Source organism: Alosa pseudoharengus, unplaced genomic scaffold, assembly GCF_046254945.1.
Source record: "Alosa pseudoharengus isolate Yale_2024_CS ecotype anadromous, Long Island Sound unplaced genomic scaffold, YU_APseudo_1.1 YU_APseudo_1.1_scf_10, whole genome shotgun sequence".
Lineage (NCBI taxonomy): Eukaryota > Metazoa > Chordata > Actinopteri > Clupeiformes > Clupeidae > Alosa > Alosa pseudoharengus.
Genome location: NW_027468565.1, coordinates 12,849,364 through 12,869,824, shown reverse-complemented (window position 1 = coordinate 12,869,824; position 20,461 = coordinate 12,849,364). Strand labels below are relative to the sequence as shown.

General features: G+C 43.8%; 1 protein-coding gene across 1 annotated transcript in view; it reads left to right on the top strand.

The window, feature by feature from the left end:
* Window positions 1-1,648: 1,648 nt before the first annotated feature.
* The window catches only part of LOC143139683 (uncharacterized), a 39,129-nt gene continuing 20,316 nt past the window's right edge, over window positions 1,649-20,461 (top strand). Inside the window, exons 1-9 of the mRNA XM_076300366.1 lie at window positions 1,649-1,726; window positions 2,025-2,132; window positions 2,402-2,564; window positions 2,706-2,831; window positions 3,846-3,969; window positions 4,186-4,255; window positions 5,449-5,563; window positions 6,952-7,069; window positions 9,933-10,045. Of these exons, the coding sequence (XP_076156481.1) occupies window positions 2,043-2,132; window positions 2,402-2,564; window positions 2,706-2,831; window positions 3,846-3,969; window positions 4,186-4,255; window positions 5,449-5,563; window positions 6,952-7,069; window positions 9,933-10,045 (919 nt within the window). The 5' untranslated portion in view covers window positions 1,649-1,726; window positions 2,025-2,042. The remainder of the gene's footprint in view (window positions 1,727-2,024; window positions 2,133-2,401; window positions 2,565-2,705; window positions 2,832-3,845; window positions 3,970-4,185; window positions 4,256-5,448; window positions 5,564-6,951; window positions 7,070-9,932; window positions 10,046-20,461) is intronic.

Sequence of the window (20,461 nt, the reverse complement as noted above, 5' to 3'; positions counted from 1 at the left end):
TTTTTACGTTACACTCTCATTTAGAGTTATTCAGAATTGCTAAAAAAATTTTGAAACCTTCCACCCTTTTCTCAAAACTGTAAACACAAACCCCAAATCTCAAACTACATTCACAAAACCTCTGACAACCTCTGCAAAACTGAACAATCGCCTCAAAACAGTTGTACCTGTGCTCAAAACCAAACACAGATCATTCACAAAGCAGTCAAAATTAAAAAACCCTGCAGTCATTAGACACTACATCAAAAAATGGAAAACACAGTTTATTAGTTTGTTTGTTTACAATGCAGTAAAAAAGGAAAGAAAAGTACAAGTATTGAGAATGGGGGTTTGTTTACAGTTTTTAGAAAAGGGTGGAAGGTTTTAAGCAATTGTGGAAAAACTGTATAAAGGAAAAGACAGACATTTTAGTACTGTAAATGAGAAATATGCCTACATTACAGTCTACAGCCTACAATGCACTCGAATGCCTCAATGACTGTTTCTGTGCATTGTTAATATGAACCTGCACAGTTCAGCAATCTGTTTGCACACTGAACTAGGTTGCGTCACATCATTTGAAACAAGTGTGATATTTTTGTTGTTGTGTTTAATGTATGACATCTGTGCTTTCTTTGTGTTTACCTTTTGCCACTTGTGGTTACCATTATGCATTACAGTGCAAAATGTGTTTTATTGCATGATAGGCCTAATGTGTTTAGAGTTTGCGAGAACATTTTTTATGGTTTTACCAAAAGAGTGATCGATTCAAGAAATATGTTCAGGCAGCTGAGCATTTGGTTCAGAGAATGAGGTTTGGTGTTTTAGCAAATGTGAAAAACTGTAATGTAGCTTAGCCTGCTCTGTCCTATCTTATAGCATATGCTTTTATGGGGTTTAGTATCGAAGAACAGGTTTCGAAAAGCCCTCACTGAATAAGCGGTATACCACGACATCTAGTGGAAACACTTGGTTCCATCCATGGCGTTGGATGCGTGTCTGCATTCAGAAGTTGATTTTTCAATTATTTTTTTATTGCCAAGCGAAAAAAAATAGGCTAGTAGAGAAATATTATTAAATTAGTCGATATTTTTATTTCCTCAACTGCTGCAAATTGCTGTGTAAAGATATCTAAATGTTTGTACGCACTCCACTCCAGTAGGTGACGTGGTGTGTCTTCTTGCATGCGCTTCCAACAAAAGTGAAATGCATTTTGTTCGGGCTTGCCCAATGAAAATTCAGACTGGACAATTTCAATGTCACTCAATTCCAGAAAGTAGGCGCTACCAAACAGCGGGTTATTTTGAATGTTGCGATTGCGACAAACAGGGACACTGGTCATTATATCGAGTTGAAGTCATTCATTAAACAAAACTAAAAAACGACTGTTGTGTAACAGTTCGTTTTAAGAATGAGGAGACTAAGCAGCAGCTCTAGCAACAGGACACCAATTGTCAAAAGGCGTTCAAGTAGCTTGGGTTTCGATGAATTTGGTTTTGCGCTCAGCAAAAAGAGAGAGCAAAAATTGCAACACCGATCTCATGAATACAGGTAGACTATTAGTCTTCCCTTCTATATCGAAATTAATGTGCATTTAACACATCTCAGTGATTGATACGCGGTTGTGTCAGATAAAGATATCAAACTCTCCTTTCACAGTTACCCTCAACCAGACGCCGTTAGAGTGAAACAGTTGTGCGAACTGTTGAGCTATTGGAACGGGTCCAGTTTTATTTGTCGGAGTCAGGTATTATTTTTTGTCTTTACTCTCAATCAATAAGCATTTCCAACAAATTTCTGTGTAAAATCGCAAACGTTTAGTCAGTTCCAGTCATCTAGATCTAAGTGATTTATCCGAACTACCTATTTTAAAGTTTTGTTTTATCAAATAATAATTCTACTCTTTCTAGCCTAATTGTTTGCACTTTTACTTACTGGTGCAGTTTTATGAACCTGTTCGAGTTAGTCTGGACTCCGGAACAATCTAAATCGCCTTGTGACCTATCTGAGTCCACGCACACGCTGCTTTTAATTCCTTTTTTCAGATTGAGCGCTTCATCAGAATGGGGATTCCTCCATCATTACGAGGAAGAGTATGGAAGTGCCTGCTCAACCTTGACTCTCTTAGGGAATCTGGTGTCTTCAACTACCAGGTAGTAGCTTTGATGATATATAAACATACAAACAAACAAACATACAAGTAAACATATTGCCTCTATGCAATATTCATTTTACAATCCAGAATCATGAGACTGGCACTTGTTTTTTTGTCTCTGCTGCATTGATGTGACACAAATGCAATTAACTTGAATACTGAATTTCTTATGGCCAAATTATTTGTGTGTGTGTGCGCACCCACCTTGGTGAAAGGCTTATTTTCCAATAACTGCATTTTAAAGTTGGAGACTTTGTGCTTTTGAAGGCTTGCTTGGATGAGATCCGCAAACCCCTGGTTGATCTGGGAGTGAGTGAGTACAGCATCCTGTCCGCTCTCAGCAGCATGCTTAGCCCGGCCCAGGCGTCTCCTGCACTGGCCTTCTGCAGCCAGGAGGTGGCGCTCTTCCACCAGATAGCACAGGAGCTAAGTGAGTGTTAGGGCTACTTAATAGTGCAATTTCATCTAAATTACGTATTTGGCCATGAAGAATGCTACATGTCATTTTACTTGAATGATGATGATTTTATAATAATATACTATTTAATATAACTTTTATTTTTACTCGCAGAGAGGTCATTTCCAACACATCGCTCACTCATGGGAGAGAGTCCTGAAGCCATTGAAGGCCAAGCCAAGCTCTTCCGGGTTCTCACTGTCTATGCCAAGTACAACCCTCAGATTGGTTACAGCCAAGGTAAGGTGTGATTTTTAAGCACTTTGACCAAAAGAAAAGTAAAGGGATATGGCAATTCATCATGCCCCTCATTCTTATCGGAATCACCTCAAGAGCCTACATCCCAACAACAAGCATGTGGTTTGGTTATGTTCCTGTATGCTCTTTATCTTGCAATTGTGTTTTGCAGTTACGTTTTCATTGGATACATTCAGTGGCACATGGAATGTGGTAGAAACAGAAACCCTTCCTATTATTTAGGGAATTTTTGAGGGAATATTTATTGGATTTGTACGTGATTTCAGGGACAATCAAGGGCTCCCACATTCCAGCATATTAATGAGAAACGAATGAAATATTTTCCAAAATAAGAGCCACCCTTGAGCATGCGTTGCTGAAATTCATGATGAATGATGAGTGGAGGTTATTCAGAAACGCTATGCAGGAATTTACCACCCATTGGTGGTTGTTATTGCAGGCACAACTGGTTTTGGTACTATCTTCTAATTCAGTAGATGGTGCAGCACACAATAGCTCTGTCGTTGCTACTACACCCCCAGGCTGTGTAGTGTCCAGTTCTGTGGTCCTGGTCAGAAAGCCATCTGGAATGTAGAAGAAGCTCTCACAGCACAATGTCGCCAATGTTACCAAAAGGCAACCGCATGCTACCATTCTTTTATCAGTGCCGGGCATGCCTTTTAGGTAGTCAGCTTACGGGCATGCCTTTTATGTAGTCAGCTTACTAGTTTTAGAAAACTTCATAAGCACACTACAACTATATACAGTAAATGCTTGAAATAGATTATTGATTAATAAATTCAGCAATCTCTCTTGCTTAAGGACCCTAATACGCTGTTTTGATATGTGGTTGTACCTCTTGAAGACAGCTGGGGCCAGTAGCGGGCCATAAACTGGCTTATTTTCTTATATCCCCATGCAGACTGCCAGAAGGATCACACACATTGTACATATCCATTTCCCTCTGTCCCTCTGACATGCCCAACAGGTTATTTATCCTCTGCTTTCTGTATTTAGGAATGTCCTGCATCGCTGCAGTTCTCCTTATGCACCTGAGCGAGGAGGAAGCATTCTGGGCCCTGGTTGTTCTTCTACGGGAGCCAAAATACCTATCTGAGTTTTTTGATCTTTCATCAGAGAAGTATGAATGTGCTTAAAGAACCTTTTCTTAAGCTTTTAAGCTGACACCATACTGCAGCGTGATGCCCTCTGAAGTAATATTTTTTTACTTATGAGCATCCCTCAAATCTGCTTTCAGAGTAGGCTATAGTCCCTGTTTAAATCATAACTTATCTGACAACTCTGTTTTTTCATGTTTTTTCAAACATTTTCATGTTTGTTGTTTTGTTTTGTGCAGAATCCAACATCAGGCTGCAGTCTTTCACCAGCTCCTTAAACACACGAGGCCTTCACTGTCACAGCACATGGTCAGTATGTGCCCATGCATGTGTCCGCTTTTATGCTTTGATCTGGGTTGGTCTGTCCACTTAGCACTTTGACAGAATGAGCAGTTTAGTGGTGATTTGAGCTTGCTGGCTAAAGCAGTAGAGGGCTGGCAGTAACCAGAGGTCCTCGTCCACTCACTGGATCCCATCTGGTGAGCAGCTCTGCTTCTGCTGGTGAAGGGAGCTCAGATTTCCTAAGATCATACACACACACTTATTCTCACTCTCACACACACACACATATTCCCTCTCTGTCTCACTCACTCGCTCACTCACTCCCTCACACTTTCTCTCTTTCTTTCTGTATCTCTCTCTCTCTCTCACTCACTCACACACACACACACACACACACACACACACACAGCTATTCCCTTTCACTACAATGCATAGAGAATAAAACATGATTTTGCTCTCCCTGAATCACTGTTTGGGCTTGCAATGAATTAAAGATGACAACGTGTAAATGACTGTTGAGTTAGAGTTGGAAGCCTTCATATGAATCCCTTTTCATTTCAGGGGAAGAAATGGTAGAAGTTGCTTTGATCCTTCTCCTTTACTGAGGATGATCACCCCCATTCCTCTTCCAAAATGACCTCACCCAGGTCCTCGTTAGGCAGGTCTTCCGCTCTCCTCCGGGAGCTGGCTGTCGTTTGTGCCGCATGAGTATGTCTTAAGGGAACTTCTGCCTTTTCAAGTTGACTCAGCAGCTCCGAGGCAGAAAGGCTGCAGAATCATTGTGTTTAGTGTGTGTGTGGGGGAGTTGGGGGGGGGGGGGGGGGCTTAACTCATGCACTTGAGTGGATGATGTCGTGACTTTATTTCTCCCTGCTCATCACCCCTGATCATCAGCCTCACACCCTGAGTCTGCACCTCTTAGCTGAAATGAATGAGAGAGAAAAACAAACAAAAAAACTGCCCATCAGTGGAGATTGCAGAGTGCTGTTCTAGACATTATTGTGGATTAAAAGGAGTTAGACTTAATAACAGTGCCATCTCATTTTAATTCAGCTGCATAGCTGACTTTTTTTCCAAGGTCATTGACTCGATATCCTGAATGGTCAGGCACTCTGTGGCCATTCAGAGGCAAAAGTGGATGTTCAGCGCTGTGTCATTATGTGATCCCTACTGTGTTTTGTGGCCCTGTTCTGACTACTCATGTTCTATGCTCTGTCCAGGAGGACTGTGGGGGGATGTCTCTACACTACGCGCAGCCCTGGTTCCTGGCTCTCTTCACCTCCCTGCCGTGCTGGGACTCTGTGCTGGCCATCTGGGACCTCGTCATGCTCCAGGGTATAGCTCCATTATTCATGATCTCTCTGACCTGTGCAGGGCTGTTATTTTGTCATTGCTAAATACTGTGCTGGACCTCATCACTGAGGATGCAAGAAAGTCAAAGACCTGCCTTTCTGCCTTTCTAAAAAGTTCAAAACTGATAGTGTCCAGGTGCATAAGTGAGGAGGTATTACTGGTACACGAGCAATAAATCTGAGGCATAACTGCAGTATCTAAACTGCTTAGCTGAGCAGTTATCTTGGCAGAGAGGCATGATAGAACTTCAGCCTTGCTTGAGCAACATTTCTTGTTTATCAATTATCCCGCTCTGTGTTTTGTGGCAGCAGTCATTCTGCTTGTCTGCCAAAAGTGTTATTTTTGGGGGGGTTGTTGTTATTGCTGTTGATGTTTTGGCAGACCACACACTCACGTGGAATTAACTCAAAGCCGTCCTGAGTTGTAGAGGATCAGTGGTCCGTGGCACCGCTCACGTTAGCGTTAGCCCTTGTTTACGCTCGGCCTCCCGGCCGGCCTCTATTGTCCCGTGGGAGAGAAGCTGTCCACCTCCCTGAGCAGAGGTCTTAATGCATCAGCGCTCGCCCACAAAGCTCACCTGGGAGGCACCGCAGTGTTAGCATGGACAGGAACAAATTACTCCGATACACGACTTTGTTACTGCAAGGCCCCTGTATTTGTTTAGTGGTTTCTTTAGGTAATGGTGGCTGGAAAGGGGTTTAAAAGCTAAGCTGTCTGTAATGGTATGATCCCTACAGTATGTAGATGATTTACTGTTGTTGAGGTATATTTTTGTCAGTGACTAGTTTTGTAACATGCTCAAAAAGTTTTAATGGAATATTATGTGCAGTGTTTCCCACAGAATTGAATTCCATTTGTGGTGGTTGGTTTGCAGAATTAACTTGAATACAACAGTTTTTAACAAATTAGCACAGCGTGGTTATGATGCTAACCAGATTTAAGCACAATTTAGTACAACCTGGAAAATCGTTGTGTGGTGGTCAATGTTGATATTGTAGTGGGCCGCCACAAATAAGTCAATGTATGGGAAACACTGGTGTGAAAGACAGATAAACGCATCTGTCCTCACTGGTAGCTAAACACTCTACTGCACTGGGACTAAAACGTAAATACAAAAATGCATCAGTTAGCAAGCTAGCCAGCTTCTTTAGGTGGCTACTCTGCTGTTGTTTCTGTATGCAAGGTCTCATGAACAATAATCTCATGTCCCATGTACAGTAACCGGAATGTCAGAACTTAGTTAGGTCACCTCTCTGTGTTAATTATAAGCAAACATGCCCTCACACCCCATCCTCTCATTTCTTCTCCCCTTTCTCCCTGTTTCATTCTCTGTCTTTCTCTCTCTCCTGTTTCTCTTTCTCTTTATTCAGGACTGGTAGGTGTATTCCGTGCCGGTCTTGCCATCATATCCCTACTGGAGCCACGTCTGATGGCCCTGACAGACCCTACCACCATGCTGACCCTTCTGCTCCGGGTACCTGTGGAACTGTGAGTCCCCCCATGCCTCACTTACTCTGCAACAGCACTTACAACACCACCACCCCACCTCACACACACACACACACACACACACACACACAGTACTCCAGTGTAGTCATGGGCTGACTTTGTTGTGGGAACAATCACAGACCATGGAACGATCGCACTGATAAACCAATGCATGCATGGGGCTAACATAACAAAGAGCATTGTCTGTGCATGTTTGCAGAAAATGAAGGTGTGCTCGATTCTCACAAAGCTTGGCTGAGTTTGTTGTGGTGACAAAAGTGAAATTGCTTTTCAGGGCTTTCCAATTTTTCTACCAATATGCAAAGAGCATTTTGATGCTGGGAGCAAGCACAAATCCCATGGGCTCTGTCCCAGATGGGCATACATGAGAAATGAGTTCTTAACCATTCAGTGAACCATGATGGTAATCCTGAATTGACAGAATATGAATCAACAAATTAAACAAATCCCGCTCCACTCAACAAAGTGAAATGAATACAACAACCACTTCCTTGTTTTTGGATATTAGAAGTCATTCTCTTAAGATTTGTATTTTGAATCCTTTTACATTATTTATGTGCGAATGCCTTACAGAGTCATCCTTTATCTAAGACTATCTATTGTGATCTTCGAATAAAGGGTAACTTGTTCTGGGTATAAAAAGACAACGTAGAGCCAGCTACTCAGAGGGCCTATTGCTTGGACTGACAGACGAAGACGGACTTGACAGCAAGCAAAGCTTTTATTGGCAAGTTGGGGTGACTTGTCATTGTTTCGAGTTAGGGGCCCTTTCTAATCGGCGCTTTGTTTGAATGTCTGGGGGAGTAGTTATGGCAACAGTGCTATTCGGCCAGTTTGTGGGGTTTTATTGTGGGTTGGCTCTGGGTGTTTGCATTCGCCCTGTCCAGCTTTGCCCATGCCACATTGTCCCAAGAAACCCAGATTCATCATGCCCTTTACAATTTTAAATAGATGATGACCAGTATTATTTCTTAAACTGGCCTTGATAAACCCCCTACCAACATTCTTTCCTCCCCTAAACATTGGCTTGAAAACAGGCAAACCATTTATTGTTAAAATAGTATAACTTTTTTCTCTGTTTATATGCATACATGGGCTATTGTAGAATGCCATTACATTGAGAATTCTATCTCTAGATTTTTTTTTTTAATAGAAAAAATTGCGGATGTCTGCAATTAACTTGTGGGCACTAAACTCTTCCTGAGTGTAGGTGTGTGGGGTTTCGAGCTCGTGTGTGTGTGTGTGTGTGTGTGTGTGTGTGTGTGTGTGTGTGTGTGTGTGTGTGTGTGTGTGTGTGTGTGTGTGTGTGTGTGTGTGTGTGTGTGTGTGTGTGTGTGTGTGTGTGTGTGTGTGTGTGTGTGTGTGTGTGTGTGTGTGTGTGTGTGTGTGTGTGTGTGTGTGCGCGCGCGCAAGGTCACAGCTAAGTGCTTTCCCTGTTTCCAAGGCCAGAGCTCCCTTTACTGCCTGAAACTGCATCTCATTCGCTCAGTGGGAAATGGAAAGAGAGAGAGTGCCCACTACAAGTTAAAGATCAAGGTGCTGTGAACCACAATGGATGTTTAGTCTCAGCGGTGTGCACCAAAAATGGGTTCTCACACTTGCCACTACCTCCTATGTAGAGAGAGAGAGAGAGAGAGAGTCCTCTCCGCTGACACTCAGACCTGCCTAAAGACCTGACAGCTTGTTTGTTTGCCATGTTTCACTGACAGTCACTGTGGAGAACCCCTCCCTATACACACATGCATACACCTCTTTGTCTCATGAAAGTTACGTAACGTTTGTAGTGACATTCCCTGTTTGATAACAACAGGGGAAGATTCTCATTTTCCTATTGGTTGACTACTGAACCTGTTCAGGCTTGTGCAATCAATGACAACATGGTACCTAGCTTTTACCTATGGACTGTTTGCCTTTTTTGAACTCCTGATTATTTTCATTCATATCCAAATCACTGAAGGTTATCTGAGGGGAGCACCCAATCTAATCTCACACTCCCCTGGGGATCAATAAAGTATCTATCTATCTATCTATCTATGTCAGATTAAGATACTCACTCACTCTCTCTCTCTCTCTCTCTCTCTCTCTCTCTCTCTCTCTCGTCTCTCTCTCTCTCTTTATCTCTCCCTCTCTTTTGTCTCTCTTTCTCTCTATCTCTCTCTAGTCTCTCTCTTTATCTCTCTCTTCTCTCTCTCTATCTTTCTCATCTCCCTTTCTCTCTCTCTCTCTCTCTCTCTCTCTCTTTATCTCTCCCTCTCTTTTGTCTCTCTTTCTCTCTCTCTCTCTCTCTCTCTCTCTCTTTATCTCTCTCTCTCTCTTTATCTCTCCCTCTCTTTTGTCTCTCTTTCTCTCTTTATCTCTCTCTAGTCTCTCTCTTTATCTCTCTCATCTCTCTTTCTCTGTCTATCTCTATCTCTCTCTCGTCTCTCTTTATCTCTATCTCTCTCTCTTCTCTCTCTATCACCTTATATCTCCCTCTCTTTATCTCTTTATCTCTCTCTCTCTCCCTCATCACTCTCTCCCTTATTTCTCTCTCTCTGTCACTGTATTCTACAGGGCTGCTATTCTATAGGGCTGCTGCTGATTTTGCCCTCAGGGCATCTCAAAGTGTCTGTTTCCCATCAGTTATCAGTTTAAAGCAGTTTCTTTCTGAGCACAAGAAATACAAATCAAATGATTCTTTGTTAGAACGCCTATTTAGAAAATTACAATATTATACAACAATGAAATAATGAATGGTATTGTGGTAGGGGTTGAGGAGCGGGTGTTACCTTTTTCTCTTTACAATTTGAACAGCTTCTTTAAGGTCGTTTTATGTGAATCGGCATTCCTTCTTTTCCTGCAGCTCAAAGCACCATGTTCTGGTTACAGCCCTATGGGCCACTGATATCCAGGAGTCGGAGGTGAAGTGTATGGCCAACCTGGTCCTGGAGAATGCCAGAGAAGACCCATGCAAAGGTAGGCACTGTATCATATTCATGGGATGGTGTCTATGATATACCAAAAATATCCCTCACCTGCAATGTGTGCATTACCCATCACACATCACTGCAGATAACTGAGTTGCAAACAAACCTTCACAAACATTAGATGTCAAATCTAGAAGATATAGCCATTTGTTTGCTTGGCATTTCATGTTATTCTAAGAATGCAGGCAATCACTTCAACTATCACAGAATGATTGTGTAAAAGATACGGTTTATGGCGCTCGCTGTTAGCCCAGAGATGTCCTATAAGACTGTTATCTTTGCTAATATTGGGCTATGCAGCAGTATGCAACTGTTGCAACATTCATATTACACACACACACACACACATACACACACTATATTCAAATTGTACTTGATGTCTACACCCTAAGTTATACTTAGATTTTAAATAAGTGTAAGATCCCAGACAGAGATTATTGCTCTCTCTTTCTCGCTCACTTACTCACTCACTCACTCACACACACACACATACAACAAAACAAAACAAAACAAAACACTCATTTCACGGCTGGCTGAAACCTGTAGAATAGACATAAGGCATACTTTAGAAAGATACGTCTCACTCTGATTCTCAGCTGATTGCTCTCTCCCCCCACCTACACAAATGATTCCAATCCATGTTGTTCTTTCAGAGGAGGCAAAGGGCACCAGAACACTCCCTCCCTCCCTGTGCCTGTCCCACAGCAACCCTCATAACTACATTGTTTTTGACCCCATTCTGACCCTGCCTATCTGTATGTACAGGGCGCAAACCAACAGGGATGTGCTCTCACGCAGTAACCGGATAAGCCAATGGACCGCTAAAGGTCAAGTGTAATGGTTTTATGAGGACACCTGAGAGGCCCCTCGCTGTCCCGACGCATCGTCCCCATAGGCAGCTGAGCCCCGATGATTGTGCGTTTGATTGGATGAGCAGTTAAAGAGGAGGTTGTTGTTTTTTTCCCTCCGTCTGTGCTAAATGTCAGAGGCAGGTTTACATGGTCCCGTGGGGAGGCCGGTTACCTGCGGAGCACAAAGCCGGGTCTGTGGCTGGCTGTGCGCTGGATCGGGCCACTAGCGCTCAGGCCCAGGGACAAAGGGAGAGGGATGGCTACAGTAGCCACTGCCCATCTTGTGCTTGTAGGGATTCTCTAACTTTAATGAGGGGTGAAAGTGGAGCCTGTCTCGTTCTCTTTCTCTTTCTTTTCCCCTTTTTTTCCCTTCTCTTTTGCTATCTGTCTTTGTCTCTCCCTCTCTGCCCCCCCCCCCTCCCTCCACACACACACACACACACACACAGACACACACAGACACACACACACTCTCTCTCTACTGTGCCCACTACTGTGCCTTGACCAGAGTGTCTATACCAGCCCTTCCCCAAATCTCCGAACCTTCCAGATTCATTTGTCTCAGTCATTTTCATTCAAATGATTTGCCTCCGAACAACTTTGTCTGACTACTTTTGTTCCCCTCCACCCACAGCCACACCAACCCATTCACTTTTTTAGTGGATCGTCCACTTCCTCACTCACCCGGCTTACCGCGTGAAACTCAGGGGTTCCCGAAACTCGCTGTGACAAAATCAATCACACGGATCATTAGCACCCTTGTACTGCTGAGAGAGAGAAGAGAGAGAGAGAGAGAGAGAGAGACGCGCACACACACACACAAGAGAGAGAGAGAAGTGACACTGATCCAAAGTGAACCTGCAGTGAAAAGAGCCACTGTGTGGAACTGCACTTGCCCCCTTGCTGGAGGATAGTGGTGCCCAGGTCCTCAGATGCTCCCATTTGCTGTGAGACTGTGCCTGTCCTGGCTCAGGCATCCGCTAGTGTTTTCCCCTGGGAGAGAGAGAGAGAGGTACAGAAGGAGTGAGAGAAAGAGTAAGAGTGAAAGGGAGCCCTCATTTACCCTGCTATCATCGCTTGCGTAACCGCCATCCCCCCGAGGAGGGAATTTTGATGTCCCAGAGTCACCCCCCTCACCTCCCTCCTTCAACTGCGCTTCTCTGGCCCTGCAAGGAGACCACTTGTTTTCTAGAAGCCTGTGTTTCTCACACAATGAGAGGAACAATGCGAGATGCTACTCTACTCTACTCTACTCTACTCTCCTCTACTCTCGCCTGGTGGTGGTAGACTTCTTATTCCGACCCAAGCCAGAGAGGCGTCTTCCCCGACAGACATGATGGAAGACTCACTTTTGTAGCATTGCGTGTTTTACGTGTGACTCATTGCTTGCGGGCGAAGGAGAAGCACCAAGAGGCCCAGATGGTGACTCAGACCTGTGTGTGTGTGTGTGTTTGCCGAGGGCTGTATTGTCAGTGTAGATCCGGGGGGCCCCTGATGTAAAGCTAATTGAAAGCCTTGGCAGCAGCACGTTTGCTCATTGGAGCGCGGGACCAGTCTTCCCTGTGAGTCAGTGTGAGTCATCCCCAGGTCTGTCTGCGCCTTACAAAGACACCAGACCATAATCAGAGCCCCTCACTCAGAGCCTGGAAACGTACACCGCTCCTTCCCTCGCCAAGGACCAGCCACTCTTTGTCTCTCAAGCCCATCTCCGTGTGTGGGAGAGAGTCTGTGTGCAAGTTAAACAGGTATCAGGGTCCAACTCCAAGTCCAACTTTTCCTTGGGTAGAAAGCATTGTGAGGATATTTACTTGTCATTGTAAACATGGTCACGGCACCTGCAGTAGGTAGACATTGCCAGGAAATTCTTAGAATCCCTGTTTAGAGGAGAGAGAGACTGTCAGTGTAGCTCCTAAGCACACAAATATATCATTAATCAGTTGAATGAGTGTTATTTGTTTTTTGTTTAGCTTTTTTTTCTCACAATTTTTTTTTTATTTTCTGGTCCCTAATGGGCTGTTTTCTTTTTGTAAAAAGCACTGAGATTAATGAAACGAAGCACGACAGGCTGACCTTGAAGGTGTGAGTGCTGTAGGCTTTTAAACACGGCGTTAATGCGAGGCTGGGAGGGGAGGGGGGCAAATGAGCGCTGTGCAGAGGTAGCACTATTGCATTGTGGGTGTGTGAGCTGGCCACTCCGTCTGGCCCTCGGATGCGCTGCCACCTCAGCACAACAGCAGGAGTACTTGCAGGTGCGGTGCCTGACCATATTCTCTCTCTCTCTCTCTCTGTCTCTCTCTCTGTTTCTCTCTCTCCTCCCTCCATCTCTCTTTTTCTCTGCCTCTGTCCTCACCCCCCCCTATCTCTCTCTCTGTTTTTCTTTTTTTCTTTTCTGGCTGGTACAGTGACTCAGCAGCTTCTTTATCCTCAGAGGGGCTTCTCTCAGCTGCCGTCTGTTCACCTCCTGCCATATGATCTCATCCTCAGCACCAGCTCTGACCAGGGGGGGGGGGGGTGGGGGGGGTTCTCTATGGGTCACAATTGTTTTGTGTATTATCAAGGTTTTGTCCACTTGATTCATCTGTCCCTGTGGAGAAGGGGAAGGTGGGAAATGTGCTTGCCTATGTGTGATTAGCAGGGTTCCTACGCAGTATGGAAAACCTGGAAAAGTATGGAATTTGACTTTAGTAATTTCCAGGTCTGGATAAGTATGGAAAAAAGAAACAAGGGTATGGAGAAATATTTGTGTTTCCAGACTATTGCATCTACTGTACTAATCACTTCACTCAGGTCATAACGAACCATTCCTATTGAGTAGGAACTAAATATTGTGTAGCTTAACTGTCAGTCCACATCAAGATACAATTGAATGGGGGTCCTCGGAAAAAAATCTCTCCCACAAGGGGATTCTGGTACTAAAACCAAATCGAAAACCCCTGTTCTATGCACGTGCCCTATACCATTGTGCACTGGTATGTTTGCGTAGCTTTGCTATTTTCGGCTAAAAAACTGGTAGACTTTTTTGATTTTGTAAAAGTTACCAAGACATGGATACTGCATTATCTGATAAACTGTTTTTGCAAACAAATAATACTGTTTACGGTGAGGCCTCTGCCAGCAGTGTGCTAGTCTCCAACATATGTAGGCTATGCTGTATCTACAAAGAACTAAAAATGTGAGTGCACCTTCCAACACAGCTCTTCCCCAGCGAAAAGTATCCAACAATGGGCAAGTGTTTTCTGAGGGCTAACAAGTTAATAATAAACATTATTATACAGCTCTTCAAATGCTAATAGAACGCTCCATTGACAATGTCTTGAATATGGTCAGAAAAATCTACCGAGAAGTTTGAAAATTTGAGTATGGAAAAAGTATGGAATTTTGAAATGGAAAATGTGTAGGAACCCTGGATTAGTCTCAGTGGTACAGCTGATGCTGTGACAGACTATTGGACTCTGACTACTGAGTACTTTTGTACAGTAATATGAAATCACCTTCGAGGCAGATACCTTTTTGGTTTGTTTTTTGATGACATTTGCCTGTAATTCTGTATGGGAGAAGCTGACCCGACCATGTCTCCTGCAGCAGTGAGAGTGATCCAGCACCAAACCTCAAGTTCTGCTTGCCCCTCAGTTTTCCCTGTGTAACCTTAGCATATGCTGTGTGATTCAGCTTTTCTTTATCAAATTGCTTCCAATGCACTTTTTTGTCATTTGGGACGCGCAGCACAAACTTGTCCACGCAGCTAATCGAGTGTCTGTCAGCTGACTAGAATATTCCGTAGTGCTATTGTTGGCTCCAGGTCTGCTGCTGAGATGAGTGAGAAGCCCTCTATACAGCGGGCTCAGTCAGGGAGCTTAGAGGAGGCCTCGGACAGGTTAGGGAGGTGAAATTCCTTGGGCTCTAGCACGACAATGGCAGAGTACCTCATGCTGCCCCTTAAATCACAGAAGAGCCCCTAATGACCCCTGAGGTCCCGGATCACAGAGACCCTGTGAATGTTCTCTGGGCTTCATTGGGATATGGTTTGATGTTTGCGGCTGGCTTTGACATTTTGCTTTGGACTTTTATCATGGTCATTGAGCCACCAAAGGTCTCCAGGTAAATGTGGATGAGCCGCGAGCTATATATAAACTTCTGTCTGAAGCGTGCGGTGCTGATTGTAGACCTAATTGTAGTCTAAGAATAGTCTCATTAGAGGTCATCTGACATTGTTGCGTTTGTGTCGAACACGTTGTCATCACCAGTCACACAAAAAAGACCTGAGACAGCTCTTGCCTGTCATCCGTGGTTTTTATTCTGAAAGTGGGACGTTGGCATGAAGGATCGGTCTCTGCACCCTGTTTGAACACTGAGCTCACATCTCTGAATAATTCAGTTTTTCCTTCTGTGCTAATGTCGACTCGGCTGTGGAAACACAGGATTTGGTATTATTCTGGGGCTTATGAGTGTGCACGCTGCTAACATGAGACTTCTCTGCTCCGCAGAGGCCTGGTGGGTTAGGAGCTTAAAATGCTTTTCGTGCTGCCCTCCTGCCTGCCTGGTGGCCCGGCTTCCATGTGTCCGTATGAACCCTCGTCCGTCCGACTGGACCCGGTGGACTGGACCCATTTGGAGCTGAGCTGGGCTTACTCCGGATTTGTTTCCTCAAAAGAATTTGCCGGTAATACCATAAGAACCCATCATGACAGGGTCAGCTGTAATAAGTGAACGTTTCGTAATTTGTCATAAAGTCGGGCGTTCCATACGTTTACTAACGTGCGTAGCTGCCACTTGCCGCTGATAGTGAGTTACGGCTGCTGCATTTCAACAGCTATTCTTCCTTAAGGGAGCGAAAAATAACTGAGACTAGCGCATAATGTCTGTATGGTAACTCTGGCGTCTGAGTGGCTGTGAGTCATCATTCGAGCTGATGTGTGATGTTTCAGCATTGAGGGGTGAAAAAGTGACAAGGTCTTTAACAGACACAAAAGGGCAGAGCTTTAATGCCGCCGAATCCTTGTGTAAGTGTGTCAGCCATCTGGAGACACTGTCCCTTTCAAGGCACGGGAGTGATCCTCTTACGCAGCCACCCGGCTCATCACGCCTGTGAAGAGATGAGGCTCTCTCTCTCTCTCTCTCTCTCTCTCTCTCTCTCTCTCTCTCTCTCTCTCTCTCTCTCTCTCTCTCTCTCTCACTTTCTCTCTCTCTCTTTCTCTATCTCTCTTTCTCTCTCTCCCCCTCCCCCTCTCTCTGTCTGTCTCTCTTTTTCTATCTCTCTTTCTCTCTCTCCCCCTCTCTCTGTCTGTCTCTCTTTCTCTCTCTCTCTTTCTCTCTCTATCACTCTCCCTTTCTCTCTCTGTCTCTTTCTCTCTCTCTCTGTCTCTGACACGGTCTGTTATTTGGTCCTAAATCTCACATCCACAAAAAAGCATACACAAATGGACATAGGCACGCACACACACACACACACACACACACAAACACACACACACACACACACACACACAGCGCCATGGTCATGAAGGGCAGCACTGTTTCAGCAAAGCCAAAAAATTGCTGTGGATGGACATGTGCTGAGATTGCTGTGGATGGACACAGAGGCAGAAGTCAGTTGTGGAGCGGCTGCTGAAACGAAGCAGAGCTTATCTCATGCTTCTGTCACTGTGGTTTGAAGAGGTAACGACAGACGCCACTACACCCATCATAATTTACCCGTTGACAATGAAAATGTTGTAATTATGATAGCCTAATAGGGATGGTGTTGACTTGAAGAAGACCCTCGAGGGTGAAAAACTGATAGATAGATAGATAGATAGATAGATAGATAGATCCCCAAGGGGAAATTTAAGATGAAGAGGTACCCACATTTTCTCCATCCGGTTATAGCGATGGCTTCTCAGAGGCCTTGCTTAGCGCTTGGCTTCCATGTTGAACTTTCACCCCATCGCAGGCTTAAGGCCCCATTAAAACCTGAACCTAGAATCAAGAGGGTGTGGTGAGGTCAAAGCTCAGGTCGCAGGGGTTAAGGCAAGCGGTCGTCTTGTATGCCCCTCTCTCTATTCTCTGAGCACAAATCCTCTACACGCTCTGCCCAACAACAAACAAAGGCAACGGAATTGAGAGATTTTTTAAAAGGCCTCAGTCACGGTGGAACTGGGCAACAGATCCACTGAAAGTTTTAAATGATTGCTGGATCGCCTCTTGAAATAGAGGACTTCCCACTCCCCGGATGCAGTTGTTGTTGTTTGAGAGCCTGGATGATTAAGGTTCATCCACGGGAGTGGCAGAGTGTTTGGGAATTAGGTTTCACTTGTGCACATGTGCCTGGCAATTCATTTCCCTCCAGTATTGTTTAAATGCACAGTGGTACTCTTAGTGGTACTATTCTCCAATGTTACATTTTCCCTAAGCTGGGAAGACATTTCATGCCTATTTTCTACAAGCAATCAGAATTTTCCTGTCCTGTGCTTTTTCATCGCTTCAAGATAGATTGCAGCCATTTGCCCTCTTTGTTGATGAGAGCTGGCACCAGTAAGGCAGTCCCTGTGCTAGTCTGATTGCTACTTGAGAGGAGACTCAAGAAGTGGAACATTTCTATAGTTAAGGGGTCTATTTTCTACCGAGTTTAAATACCCCCTTGCTGTGAGAGCTGATGGATGACTATCAGCAATGAGATGAGCGAGAGCTGATTGATAGATCGAGAGATCCCCACACACTGGTGGACTGGCCTGGCCTCTGCCTCCTGCCCCTCTTTGTTGCGCCACCACCCAGTGTCAGTCAAGATGACTGCTCTTCCCACAACGAGGTGAGATTCACACACGTTCAAAAAGAAATCAGAGAATATGGGGCACGGCACACGCCCTCTGACATGTCAATGGGCGCCTTTGTGCAAGAGAAATGGAGATGTCTTAAGGCCAGTGGCATCTGACAAGTGGTCATCTGAAACTAGTTTCATAACTATCATGAGAACGGTTTGGTCCTCTTGCCCATTTTCAGTGGTGACTTTAGGATTTTGATGGAAGGTTTTTCTTTCCTTCCATTTCCTTAATAACACTTAGCGGTATTGTTGGCATCATTCTCTGAAAGCTTTTCTCACATTTTCTCGTTAAGACACCTTTTAGCTATCTAGCTTTACAGTTTTTTCAATCGCTAACAAGAGCTTACCCATACTTCAGATACTTTTTCTAAACTCTTAACACAGACTCGCACCTACAAATGGATAATTTTCTTCTCAAAAACACATTTTGTTAAATATATTACTAACACATCTTTCTCTGCACACACTAACTTTACCAAAACACTGGAAATCTGACTCAAAATGAAATTATTCTGTCAAAGAATAACACTTGTCTTCACTTCACTTCAAGGTACATGCAGTCAATCAAAGTACACCAGGTTTCAAAATACTGGCTATTTTTGACATTACAAAAACTGCATAGACTTTTATGTTTCATTTTTACAGGTATTTGCATGCCATTTTTACACTAAATGTCTTTGTTGGGAACTGTATGTCTACATGTTATGTTCACATTCAAAAGCATTCCAGTAAAAAGCAAATCAGTTTTTTTTCCTTCATACTGTACAGGAGGTACAGTAGAAATACTGTTTACAGTATGATATAACAGAAAAGGTTTTACAGTATTGCTTACAGTGAACAAAATATCCATGAAACACACAAGAGCGTTCTGAACAAAAAAACAACAGCAAAAAAGCCAGATAAAAAGGGGGGGAACTAAAAAAAAAGAAAAAAAAATATCTGTATCTAATTTCTGCGATCTTCAGGGTTAGGCCACATGTTTTCATCAACATCGCATTGATTACATGGTCAATGATAGTGGCACGAATTTCATTACTGACAACTGTTCTTGCAGCCTTTGGAATGCTACCACCACGCATTCTAATACCTCTACCTTGCCCTCTCTTTGGGCCTGCTCTTCTCCCTGACCCTGCTCCTCTCACTGCTCCTGCACCTCTCACTGCATCTCTCACTGGGCCTGCTCCTCCCAATGCACCTCTCACTGCTCCTGCTCCTCCCAATGCACCTCTCACTGGGCCTGCTCCTCCCAATGCACCTCTCACTGGGCCTGCTCTTCTCCCTGACCCTGCTCCTCTCACTGCTCCTGCATCTCTCACTGCATCTCTCACTGGGCCTGCTCCTCCCAATGCACCTCTCACTGCTCCTGCTCCTCCCAATGCACCTCTCACTGGGCCTGCTCCTCCCAATGCACCTCTCACTGGGCCTGCTCTTCTCCCGGGGCCCCTTGCTCTTCCTCTTCCACATCCAGCCATTACAGTGTTTGTCTTTTTCTTTTTCTGTTTCTACCTCAAAGTCCTCCTTTTACTGTATACGTGTCAATGTAATAGGGAAAAAAAACCCTACCACTGAGTCTAAGCTAGACTGGAATCAGCTGTGGTTGGCCCAATTTACCCAACATAAATCAGTTGTGTGTCAATTGTTTGTTTATTATCAGCTGAGATATATTGTTTTTGAACTGATATCATTGCAGAAGCATAGGTTTTTATACTGTATCTAAGATTAATATATAATATTGTCTTTGCTATTGTGGGATGTTGTGTGTTAACCAGGCTTGGAATTTCACCATTCTGGGGGCAAGGCCACTTGGCCTTCAGTTGGGCATATTTGGTGGGGGGCACAAAGGCCACATGTCAGGGCACCAAGGCCAAAGTTAACTATACAGTAGTAGGCTATACAAATGATCAAAGTTGTAGATAGGTAGGTAGGTAGGTAGGTAGATAGGTAGATAGATAGATAGATAGATAGATAGATAGATCCCCGGGGGAAATTCAAGAATTAAGTATTAAGTATATCAAGTATTTAGCCTATTCACTGCAGTAGACCTGCATCACTGTATGAAACATTACAAAAACATGAAACATGACATATTACATAGAACTGTAAATCATCTGATCATCTAATATTTGCAGATATCTAGGCTATATATAACATTTATTTTATATTTGGCCTGTTATGAAATCATGTATTAAACAATTTAAGCACAGCTCAGCTTTAAGAAACTCAAATAGCCTAGATGCATGCTTAGCATTTTGTGATCATTATGGCTACTTTCACAAACTCTTAGTCAGCTGTCCTATGATTTACCAATATAGGCGATATTTGTAACTTTATTTTGTATTTGGCCCGTTATGAAATCATGTGGAACAATTTAAACACATTGTAAAACGTAAAGCCCAAATTTGGAGACATCCATGCATGTCGAAATTTGCTACAAATTTAAAACTAGATTACTCTGGAACGGCTAACTGTACAGGGGACTGCTTTACACTTTTGTGTTCGGTAAGGTCTGCTGTTTATTCTGATATCTGGTATGTCATGTGTTAAAAGAAGGGTTCGTGAAGTATTCCACCGAGATGAATGGGTAGTGAGATCATGGGACGCAAAACCCTCAATAGAATGTATGATTAAATTGAATTATATTATTTACTTTTCTCGCGAACCGTTCAACACAGCAATTATCGGCTAACATCGTTTAAACGCTGAGAAAAAGCTCTTTCATGTGATGCTTGTGATGTCTGTGTGATGAATAGGCTACTTC